Source organism: Triticum urartu, chromosome 2 (assembly GCF_003073215.2).
Source record: "Triticum urartu cultivar G1812 chromosome 2, Tu2.1, whole genome shotgun sequence".
In the NCBI taxonomy this organism is placed as follows: domain Eukaryota; kingdom Viridiplantae; phylum Streptophyta; class Magnoliopsida; order Poales; family Poaceae; genus Triticum; species Triticum urartu.
The window spans coordinates 5,344,529-5,357,052 of NC_053023.1; the positions used below are offsets into that span (position 1 = coordinate 5,344,529).

Below are 12,524 nucleotides of genomic sequence, written 5' to 3' on the forward strand. Positions count from 1 at the left end.
CGACAACCTTGTGAATGGTCGTCTGAGCACGAGACCTCGTAGTTCTTTGCCGGAGAACAATGGTCGTATACAAGAGGACGATGAGGAGCACCAGGACCTCCATTGTCTCCTTGGTGATTTAAGCTTCAACCAGAGCTGCCAGATGCATTTCTGTGTGTGACTGTGTGGTACTCCCTCCGTCCTGAATTACTTTTCACAGAAGGGGATGTATCTAAAACTAAAAATACGTTTTGATACATTCATTTATGTGACAAGTAATTTTGGATGGAGGAAGTATATATAAAAGTCAACTACATGCACTAGCTAGGCGCACTTGATCGTTACGCATTATCTCCTCCATTATATCTAAGGAAAAAAGCTATCGTCATTATTCGTTATGTCCTGTAATATGTGTACATGAATGACCCATCCACCTAACATTTGTTGTAAGTGTGATATTATATACAGAACGTGACACCACTATTGGTACTTTCCCTTTTTACTAAGTGGAAGGCTGCCTATTGATGAGTGGTTAAGCCCTACTGCAACAGGTGAAAACCGGACCTTTGGTCACCATGCTACTAAAGACATTAAATGATACCGGCATGTTGTTGCGAAAATATTTTACAACATATTTCAATAATATCTGATTATTGGGAACATTAATACTTTTTTGAAGAACCAATATGAGAACTAAACCGAAAACTGGATCAGCTGGGTGCAGGGTGATGGTGTTCTGGGTCAAGAGCGCTGCCATATGCTCTAGTTCGTGCATGTGCCCGCCCACACCATGTGTCAACCCTCTTTCACTCTCTCTTTCTTTTGGGGAAGAAAAGATGACGTGAAGTACACATCAGGCAATCGGCCCGAGACTGAGCAGGCACACAGGCGCCTAGCATCGTCCAAAAAGGAGGGACTTTTTTTCTAACACAATACAAACCAAGACGATTATGTATATGCACAGACACTCATTTCTATAAACGCGCACTTTATTCTTATCGGCACCTTCGAGAGACTGAGCCGGCATATCATCTTGAAATTAACCAAGTTGTCACAGATGTCTTCATAGTCGATAGAAACATCTCCTTCCACCGAACACATATCACCAAAAGGCCTGAAATTAATTTAGGAATATACGAGCATTGATGTCAAATCTACGACTTAAAACCTGGTGAGCTGGCCATCCAATCACAGGTTTGTTTGGAAAAAAAAAACGACTTTGACATGTACAGATCAAAGTTTTAAATAGCCCCCCGCTATACCTGTTTGAGCAGGTTTCACTAAGTGTCCTGGCCCGCTAAACCTATAGCTGATTTGGAGGACCGTCACTATTTTGCATAGCCCGCTATTTAAAACACTGGTACACTTGCACGCACATGCATATACAAGAAAACACATACTACGTGACAACTTGGCATGCCCGTACATAAATGCCAAGTTTTACACGACTTGAGTGCGCCGTGTGACACGCGCCGAAAGTGGTTTCTTCATGACCTTGAAGAACCCGTCGAGCTCTGTGAGGTCGACGCTGCAGTCATCCGCCGGCGCCGCCCACTCGAACTCGCGTACAAGCGCGGCCAGGAAGAACTTGATGTTCACCATCGCCTGGCTCGAGCCAGGGCAGTGCCTGTGCGCCGCCCCGAACGGCATCATCCGGATCTCCTTGGGGCCTGGTGTTGGCCCGATGCCCTCTGCCTCACCTCCGGCGAGGAACCGCTCTGGCCGGAACTCGTCCGGGTCCGTCCACGTCTTGCTATCCCTCCCAATGTCGCCAACAATGAACTGTACCCTCAGGCCATCAGCTGGCACGGCCGCCAACGTAGCGCCTACCGTCGCGGCACCCTCGCCGTGGACGCCGCGCAGGATGAACGGCACGGGTGGGTGCATGCGGAGGCTCTCCATCACCACGGCGTGCAGGTACGGCATGCGGCGGAGGCTCTTGGTGGAGATTACCCCGCCATTACTGGTCTCACCGTCGATGATCTCCCGACGCAGCATGTCCTGGACGTCCGGCTGGTCCACGAGGTGGGCGAGGGTCCACTCCAAGCTGGCCACGACCGAACCCGAGCCGGCGCCGAGGAACTCCGACACGAGGCTCACCAGTTCGTCGTCCCGGAGCTCGCGCCGGGCGTCCTTTCCCTGCTTGCCGCCAGCATCGTCGTCGGGGACACGTAGATCAAGGAGTGAATGGACGTACGGTTCGACGCCGCCATCGGCGGTGCAGGACCGAGACTCGGGCCGCCTTCGCTCGTTGATGAGGGGGAGGAACAGCTTGGTCTGCCGGCCGAGGAAGGCGAAGAGCCGTCCAAGCCGCCTCCAGTTCATGAGCTTGCACAACATCGTGCCGTCGAACACAGGGTTGAGCTCCCCCATGGAGACGATAAAGTCCTGTATCACGAGCTCCATGGCGCGCACATGGCCCACGTCAACGCCGTCGCCGAAGCACAGGCGCGCGACCAGCCCGAACACGGCGGTGTTGATGTGGCCACGGACAACGAGCACGTCGCCGGCTGCGTCCCGGACAAGTCCGGACAGGTCGGCGACGAGGGCCTGGCTGGCCTCCCGTTGCATCGGGGCGAGGGAACCGAGACGCGAGGGGTGGAGGCTCTTGGCCATGAGGTTGCACCGGAGCGCGCGCCAGTGGGGGCCATACTTGACCGTGGTTATGTTCTCGTTCCGTTCGCCGCCAAGCCCGGTGGCCAGGACCACCGGGAAGATGGCGGCGGGGCGGTTCGAGAAGGCGCTCGCTTTCTCGTTCAGCGCGCGGTGGGCGGCGGCGGTGTCGACAACCTTGTGAAGGGTCGTCTGAGCACGGGACCTCCTAGTTCTTTGCCGGAGAAGAATGGCCAGATAGAAGAGGACGGCGAGGAGCAGCAGGACCTCCATTGTCTCCTTGGTGCATGTTTGTGTTTGACCGTGTGGTATAAATAGAAGTCCAAATGCATGCTCTAGCTAGGCGCACTTGATCGTTATGCATTATCTCCTCCGTTATCTAAGAAAAAGGCAATGGTCATTATTGGTTATGTCCCGTAATATGTGTACATGAATGAGCATCTACCTAACGATTGTTGTAAATTTGGTAGGAGTATATTATATGCAGAACGTGACACCATTATCGGTTCTTTCCCTTTTTACCTACTGGGTGGGTGCCTGGTGATGGGTTGTTCAGCCCTACTGCACCGGGCCTTTGGTCACCAAGTTACTAAAGACATTAGATGATTTTTTTTACAGCACTGAAGACATAAGATGATACCTACTGGATGGGTGCCCAGTGATGGGTTGTTAATCCCTACTGGCTACTGCACCGGCCCTTTGGTCACCAAGTCACTAAGGACATTAGATGATACCGCCACATTGTTGCGAAAATGTTTTGTAATATATTTCTTCTTTTTGCGGGGGTTTTGCAATATATTTCAATGATATTTGCTTATGTGATACATGAATATTTATTTGGAGGATTAATATGAGAACTAAAACCGAAAATACACATGGTTTATTGCATGTCTATATGTTGAGGTGCAATTTTTAAATGCATGCATGCATGGTTGCATTACTGAGGTGTGCGTTTTCTCATGCATGCATGTTTTATGATGACACAACATGTTTGTATGTTGAGAGAAATAATTTAGTGGGGACTCGAAACTGATATAGAAAAACCCTCGCATGATTGTAATTTGAGGTGGAGGTGCACGTAAAACACACACACGCTACATACACCTGAGATATGGAATTTGACGGAATAAGAAAATAGTGAAGCCAATTTTTTTATCAAACTAACGCACTACATGTGGAAATTAGATAAAAAGGAGAAGGGTTTTATGGACATTCTAAACAGTAAATTGGGCGTCAGATGCAAAACCTTTGTAAAGTCAACAAGACGTGATAGTACGAGAGTACGAGCTCAACCAAATATTGAATTCAGATCAAAGCTCATTCATCTTTCAGAATCTATTTGAATCAAGCTTTGTGTCGATATGCCTACGCCTAAAGGAGCGATTTTGTTTCATTTGCTGTGCAACACAAAGAGTGAACCACTATTTGTTTACATGTCAATCAGTTGATCCGTTTAACTAGGTGTTTTGCCGAAAGTATTCTTCTGCTCCCGAGCTCAAATGAGCTCGGGATAAACAGTAAAATCAGAAGAAGAAAAATCTGATTCTTTTTTTTTGAAAAAAAAATTGTATGCTTGACAAATTTCATCACGAAATGACATTCGTGGAAGTCGTGGCAAGAAAAACAAAATCAGTACTCCAAAATGCTTTAAAAATAGCATTTTTGGATCATCGATTTTTTTTCACGACTTCCAGTAATGTATTTTGTGATAACTTTTTGCAAGCACCCAAACATTTGTCGAAGTTAGCACAAAAAAATCAGAATTATTTGATTTTTAACTATTTTTTTGATTTTATTGTTCATCAATGAGCATTTGAGCTCGGGAGTATATACTCCATAGTTTTGCTTGCTTCATAGTGAGTAGTTGGCATTTCAACATCAGGCCCTTCTCTTTTTCTATATTTGTGGATCATTTGCTAACATTTGCACTAGCTGGTTATGAACTTATGATACATGGATATCCTGCTCTAATGCTTTATGAGCAAGAAAGAAAAACACTCGCATCATTGCAATTCAAGATAGATGTGCACATAAAAGGTGGAATTTCTCACGGACTGCTTGCCCACTTGGATTAATAAAAAAAGGGCGAGGATTGGAAGTCTTTGACCAATGCCCTCTCTGTGCGATGGAGCTGGAGGACACGTTTGATGCTTTTTGCAGATGTCCTAGGGCGGTGGCGCTTTGGCAAGCGATTGTGGATCCCTGCTGCTACAACATTCCATCGGACGGGTACGGAGTGGCTCGCCCCAACTCTTGGTGACCTTCCTGACATGGAGAGGATGGAGCTCATGACGACCCTTCGACACTGCTTGTCTGCTTGCACGTATGCAATAAAATGACGCATCATAAGCAGCCGTTCCTTCTCAGTTACGTTGATTCACTCGTGGGCATCCAAAACAATCCGAGTACAGACCCGGCGAAAGGCAAACAAGTGGTTGACGCGGTGGCGCCGAGCAAGCCGGTACCACATGCTCAGGTTGCGGATGGGTGGACCAAACTCAACGTTGACGGATGTTCTGCACTTCCACCGGAACGTCCGGCGCCGGAATGATTCTGCGAGACAGTTCAAGTAAGATCTTCTAATCATGCAGAGAACTGAGGGCATGTGCAGAACCTTTAGAAGCCGAACTTCTATCCTGCATGGAGGGTATGAGCCTTGCCTTGCAGTGGACGCAACTACATATTGAAGTGGAGACAGACTGCCTTGTTGCTCTTAAGATGATCACAGCAGCGGATAGAGATCGATCCCATTACTCCATGTTAGCTGGAATAACTGAAATGTTGCACGGTTGTATGGCTCGGGTCAGGGCCAGGCGATGTCCCTGATCTATGTAAGACTGAACATGCTCTTGACTGATGAATAAAACTCCCTTTCATCCGCTAAAAAGGTGGAATTTCATCAGAATGCCATAAATTGACAGTGCAATAAGGTGGCAATACAGCATCACATCTACAGATGGAAAATCGGAGCAAATCTGGTTCACCCTTTTCACCGGAATTTCATCAAAGCAAATCTGGTTCACCCTTCCAGCACAGTGACAGTAAACATGGGAGATGTAATTTGTCCGAATGCAGATAAATTCAACAAATTAAGATGCCGACACAGCTGATACTTTCTCATTGAGCACAACACACATACTTCATTCAAGCCCATTCACCATGCATGTACGAACTGTTTCTTATTACCACAAGTAAATTGCAGGATTCTTTGTCCCATCAGAACAAGATTGAAAATACAACAGCAGTTTCGGCATGCCTGTAGCCAGTTCGAATTCCAAACAGAATTTCTCCTCTACTTATCCTAAGCTGCTATTCTACATCTATCTCGCACAGTACAAACACAACAGTTTACATCATCTACAACAGGGATCACCATCAACAGACATGCCTTACAGTTTGGGTACAGACTCACCTTACAGTTTCTTCAATACTACAACAAACAAGCCACAGATGTGTGGCATCCTAAATCTGATCCATTTCTCATGCGGCCGCACATCTCTTCCACCCACCAAACATCGAGCTGATCGTCCCTCCACCTTGCTGACGCGCAAACCACATCACGGCCTTCCGCACGGAGGCGTCCCACGCCCTGGCCATCGCCTCGATTGACCGGGGTTCCGGGAGAGCGTTGAGGGCGTGCCGGAACGCCACATCCGCCGAGGCAGAGATGGCGCTGGAATTGTTCCTGCGCATGGGCGAAGAAGCTATTGTCAAGCAGCTGGGGCGGATTTGGAGATATCTGATGATCAGCAGTACGAAGTAGAAAAGCATGGTCGGGCTCAACTCACCTTGGCACCTCATCTCTTTCGTCATTTCTGAGCACCGGAGAGCTGCTGGGATAATCTGCCGGGACGAATAGCTTAACCGGCAAGACAAGACACTGCATCAATCAGTCAGAGAAACAGTCAGTGCATTGGAGCGTAACGTGTAGCAAGTGTCTGAACTCTGAAATCCAAAGTACCGCTTCAGATGTGGCAAAGACAGATTTAAAGGTCGGCGAAAGCGACACAGCACTGTAGGACAGTTTGATTGTTGTCCCGCCATCACAGAGGGAGATCCCATCCATACCACAGTAATCAGATATGCTGAGCACTGTATCGATTAGTGTGTTGTTGATAGATTTGATTTCTTCCAACAGAGCCTCATTACTAGCATTCTGTCAAGTGACAAGAATTGTTGGAAGTACACATGTTAGACTGTTGCAAAGTGACGACAAAGAGAAAATCAAGTGCGTGCTCCAATAGATATGAGAACAGATAGCACTGGATTTTTCAGAAACTTAAGAAACTAATGATCAATTGTCTTACCTGTGTTTTCTGCCTCTTAAAGTTTACCTCGCTGCTTGATCCAGAGTCCGAGGCTCCACACTCAAATGACATGCAACTGCCATCCATGCTTCCCAGCGGTAGTGATTCAGATCGCGACACTGTATGATTGAAAACTCGCTTCATTTTGTTCACAGTATTAGATCCACCCTGCTGCTGCAGGGAGGATTTGCAATCCAACATTGTGCCGATTCTCCCATGTGGTACAATGTCGCTCATGCTAAGGAAAGACCTAATTGAATTAACAGAGCTGCGTAGCGCTCCAGGCGATGAAGATCTTATCTGAGGTTACAATTACATACAAAATAAGGACAGAACTGTCAGTATAAATGATTGCAACAATTCATGAGCTCAGCCATATGGAACACTTACCGCATCCATTAGCCGGTCGATGGGCCTCTTAGTCACCGGTGTTCCATCTCCACCTCGTGCCTGAACCTCTCCATGACCAGCTGCTATGTCTGCCTGAAGTGGTGAGGCTGGTACTATCGGTTCAGTAGGAGTGACTTGGTTAGAACCATTTGCTTTTGGTGGCGGTGCTGCTGCTGCATTGTCATCCATCAAGAAGGCAGTTATGCTGTCAACGTCCATTGAGATTATGGGCACTGGAGCACAGGGTGACGCTGGTGCTACAATTGGATTTGCATGTGGTGAGGGCCTCATGGACTTGAGCATACTGGAAGACCAAGACTGCAATGAAGACTGCAATGATCCTGGTGAAGAGAAAGAAGCACTTTCTGTTCCTAGCAAGTAGTTATCATTGCTCTGTTGATGAGGTGTTGTTGTTCTAGCCATAGTTGTTTGCCTCGGCTGCAAAATGCTTGCATTTGCAGGTTGCTTTTGCTCCCTACTGCAAATGAAAAAGGATAAACACATTAAATAAAGGGAGTAAGAGTAAGCAGAATTGCTAATGACGTTGGTTACCATACAATGTTAAACAAAAAGTGAGTGCTATTTGAGCTATTAAGGATGACATGCTTTGTTGACAGTTCCAGCTAGCTATGCAATATATCTTAGCATTCTATTTTGATATTTCAAAACAAATATCTCCAGATTTGTCCAAGCTATTGCTTTTACCTACCTTGTACCACCACTGATTGGGGATGCATTGCCAGTAAGATTGATGGCTTTGCGCTGCTCATCACAATTCTGCAACTGATATCCTGTATTCATCTCTGCATGGCAAGTTTTATTCCTCTCGAGAAGAGCCAGAAAATGATTTATGAGTTTTTCGTACTTGGGGAGGTCCACCTTCAAACCCTCGTGCACATCACTCTTCTGCAACGACATCAAATTCAGTATCCTTCTGATTGATTTCTTGAAATCTGCTTTGCGTTTGTATTGATTAGCTTTCTCTTCAGGTAGTGATGAGAATTGTTCCTGTATGGAGATGGAACCAAGGGTTTAAGTGACAGAGATGCGCAAAATCAACAATGAATGAAGATTCATCTCTAGGAAAAGGAGAAATGACCTTTGTTAGTGTTGGAAGAATGACTCTACGATCCAGTTCCAAAAACTGAGGAAAATAAGCATCTTTCCAAGACTTGATCTGCAATGAAATATTGCAGCAATACAATCAGGCCGAGCTGTACAAATTTAACAAAACAACCATCGACAACTCATCAACTTGATTTAGTCATTCAACTAGGATGGCTTCTGCATTAAACTACAAGGTCAGGTAAACACAACATCCCATTACATGTACAAGAACCTTAATTAAATTGGGTTTACTCAAGCAACTGTGCATAACTACCCATATTAGGAATATATTTATAGAAATAATATAACGCACATATATAAAATAGAGGATTCTCTCACCTTACAAAATATTTCCTCGAGATCATATTCTGTAGTACTCCTCATCATAGCTGAAATATCAGACATAGTAACTTGTGAAAAACAAACAAAATCAAAGGAAAACAATGATTGGAGTTTTATGGCATTCACAATTTTTTGTTAAATAAAGCCACTTAAGTATCTGGAATCTGAGAGTTCTGACAAAACAAAGTGCTTTGCTGAGCACCTGGAATCTGTTGTACAGGTGGAGTCATGGGCTCAGATGCCTTGAATGGTGGATGTAAGAAACCTGTTTGCCTAGCATCCTCCTGATTATTCTGTATTCTAAGCTGACCAGGCTGCATGTTGGAGGCATCAGCTTGTTGTGCTCCAAGAGTTTGGTACCTTTGTGTGCCCATCTCTTGTTGGTTGGCTCTCAAAATTTCATTCAACCTTGTAATCTGAGGCTGTCGCACTCCAATAGCACTATCATTTTGGCCAAGTATGTGATTGTGCTGAGAATTTGGCCGAATAACTGGCTTTGACCCACTTGCTAGGCTGTAGCCAACAAAATTTGTAGCCTGCGGTTGCCTGGCCATGTATTGGCTCTCACTCTGACTGGCTCCTGACTGCATCGTCCATGGACTGGACTGGACACCCGGCCCTGCTCTAGTAATTCCCATGGGCTGAAAGTTTGGATAATGATCCTGACCATGATGCTTTTTCTCAACCTCAATCTGCATGTTTGACGTGCAAGGGTGAAGCATGTTCTGGTTTGGCACTAGGCCTGAAGTTTGAGGTGTCATAGACAGAGAAGTTGGCCTTCGACTAGCCACCATCACTGCCTCTGGCATTACAGAAGAACTGCCTCCATGTAAAGCATGTGCTTCAATAGCCTGTTGCAATTGGCTTTGTAACTGCGCTCGTCGTTGTAGCTCGTCAGTTTTATTTCTCAACATAGTGACCACCTTGTCAGATATTTTTTTCACATACTCTACCTGGACAAATGGAAAATTAAATTAAATCGTGACAGCATCACACAGAATCAAATTCAAAATCTGAGCGAAGTAAAGAAAACATCTAATGCATAATTGCAACTTTGTAACATTGCTTCCTCGCATTGTCTAATTAACTAGCAGAAACATATAATTAGATAGCATGCCACATAATGGGTCAAACGTGTGCAAGTAAAGAAAACATCTAATGCTTCCTTGCGGTTTCCAATTAAAAAGAAAGGAGAGATCCATGGGCAATAGCACCCAGGACATACTTTTATAGAAGGAGCCCACCCGGGTGAGGCGCCAGAAATCCGCTCCCGAAGGGAGTCAAACCCTGGGCACGCCACTGCAACCCTTGCCACAAGGCTACTGCCTAGTAGTCTCTGTTGCCCAATTAACTAGCAGAAACACATGAAAAGGCTGTCCGACTGGTGCAAGGAAGCACGAGCGGATAAACGCACCTTACTGTTTGTCCCCCTGAAGGCATCCTCCTCCAATCTGGCAATAAGTGTTTGGGCCTCCATGGAATTGGGGGAATACTGTGCTGGAAATATGTGGCCAATTTGGTAGGTCTAAAAAAATTTAGAAGGAAATGGGGTTAGTAAACATCAAAACCTGATGTGGTATTATAATATAACAATCTGATAACATGAGCTCAACTCGTATGCAACTTAGCAGAACAATTTAAAATTCCCGAATTACTCAAATTGTTCTCACAATTAACCATATGAATACTAACAAACCCGCCAAATGGCAGCGTAGAACAGTTTCCATGTTCTGCATAACCAAACTAGTCTTATTACTCCTTGCAAAAAAAAAAAGAAAAAAACTAGTCTCATAACGGAAACCTAAACCAACTAAATAGCATTACCAAAAACATCATGCAACGGAAACCCTCCTGCCTCCAGATGAAACCCAAACTGAGGTCCAGAACTACTGACGAATCCCGTGGCCACCCTACGCACCCGGCAGATTCGCCAAACACCCTAAGCCCTCGACCAATCAGTTGGATAACTGGCCAAGAAAGGCCTACAGATAATCGGCCAAGCGAGTGAAACCCTAAGCCCTCGACCAATGTGTCCGACCCCATTCAATCAAACCACCCAGATCCGGACGGAGATCGATAATCCCGCGGGAATTCGAGCTACCAAGTCATCATAAGCATGCCATGCGTAATATTTGTCAAACAGTTGAGGCACATCGTGAAATGTAACAATAACAACAGTGTATTCAGCTGGAGGCCTAACCAACACATCAAGTAACGGAAACCCTACAGAACAAAACCAGTACTCTACGCACGAACCAATCTACCTAGCCTCGTACAGAACCCATCTAGTCGATTCACCGAGCAACGAAAGTAGACGCGAGCAGGAATTGTCGAGAAACGGCTGCGAGTAATCGACCAAGTGGGCGAAACCCTAAGCCCTCGATGCAACCAATCCGTTCGATCCCAGTCGATCCGACCACCCAGATCCGAATGGAGACCAGGCGCACGACCACCTATATCCGACCCCCAGAAAATTCGAGCTACTAGTCGCGCGATCACGGCGGGATCAGATCGAGGGCAGACGCAGCACGGGCTGGGGAGAAGGGGGAGGAGAGAGGAGTGGTGGCGCTGCTCACAGGTAGATACGGCGCATCCTGGCCCGGAAGTCGGGCGTCTCCGCCTCGATCCAGTGGCGGCCACCGCCACCGCCTCCGCTGCCGCCGCCCGTGGCCGCCATCAGAATCGCTCGCCGCGGCGGCGGCTGTGGCGTGCCAGGTAAGAGAAGATGGGAAGCGTGTGAGATCTGTCTGCCGACGCAGTCGCTTTCTCACCGCATCGAACCGAGAGAGTATTTATACTGGATTGGTTTTGGGGTTTCGCTATTGGATCAGGTCACCGCTTTAGGGGTGAGCCACCAGAGAAGGAAAAAATCTCACCGTAGAAGCCATTGGCCCACCATCTATTGAAAGAATTGCCTTATTATTTGTCTTATATAGGTGTGGGGGATGCAGGGATCGCCAGAATTCTTCTCCGCCGCGTCGGGGCTTAGAGGGATGGCCGGGCCGGTGGCCAGCAACGGTGCTAGGTGGAGGTTGAGGGGAGGACATGGCGGAGAGGCGGCCAGGGCGTCGACCGGGGGGCGGGGGGGGGGAGGCAGGCGGATGGGGCGAGGTAGGCCGGCAGCTGCAGAGGTGGGAGGATCAGATCATGGGAAGAAGAAAGCAGTTGGGAGGTGGAAGACGATGCGTAAGCCGTTCGATGAAGATCCGGCGACAAAAAAAGAAGGGGTTGACGCGGGAAATAATTTCAAGTACCTGACTTTTAGTCGGTCCCTTGGTTTTTAACGAGTTCCATAATTTGGACTTCCAAAGTTCCAATCATCAGAGCTAATCGCACACATTTTCTCTATTTTTGGGCCCGATTCGATTCTTGACACTTTACTTGAAAACTTGAATTCTGAGTTGGGGCGATTTCTTTTGTAAATCGACCATAAATCCACAACGCGGGAAAACCGAGTTTAGAAATTGGGCGGGGCGATGGATCACATCTTTCGGCCTCTTTGCGCCCTCTTTGCTCCCGTTCGATGTGAGCCACGTGGGGTCAACCCTCTTGCCTCGTATGACCACTTCATCTCTCACGTGTGTTATGTTACATTTTGGAGAAAACCCCCGATATTATGGGGAAAACAAATTTGGGATAACCTATGGAAAACTTTAGGATTAGTTCATAGGGTTATTCGTATATCTTTTTCTGGTCAATTTAACACTATGTGTGTTATGTTGATTTTTTTCATGTGGCACACCCTATAATTTGCGAGTGGCTCTACCACAACACCATTTGAAGGAA

At 46.7% G+C, this 12,524-nt stretch overlaps 1 protein-coding gene and 1 pseudogene across 1 annotated transcript; both read right to left on the reverse strand.

Annotated features, from left to right (window-relative positions):
- Positions 1–965: 965 nt before the first annotated feature.
- LOC125540574 (cytochrome P450 89A2-like) lies at positions 966–2,890 on the reverse strand. Its single transcript, XM_048704184.1, has one exon. It carries the CDS (start codon positions 2,863–2,865, stop codon positions 1,420–1,422), a length of 1,446 nt encoding a protein of 481 aa, XP_048560141.1. The 5' UTR covers positions 2,866–2,890; the 3' UTR covers positions 966–1,419.
- A 2,862-nt stretch (positions 2,891–5,752) lies between these two features.
- On the reverse strand, positions 5,753–11,480 carry LOC125540575 (annotated as a pseudogene).
- Between the last annotated feature and the right edge of the window lie 1,044 nt (positions 11,481–12,524).

Coding starts and splice junctions, on each gene's coding strand:
- LOC125540574 (XM_048704184.1), bottom strand. CDS start 2,865: ATGGAGGTCCTGCTGCTCCTCGCCGTCCTCTTCTATCTGGCCATTCTT.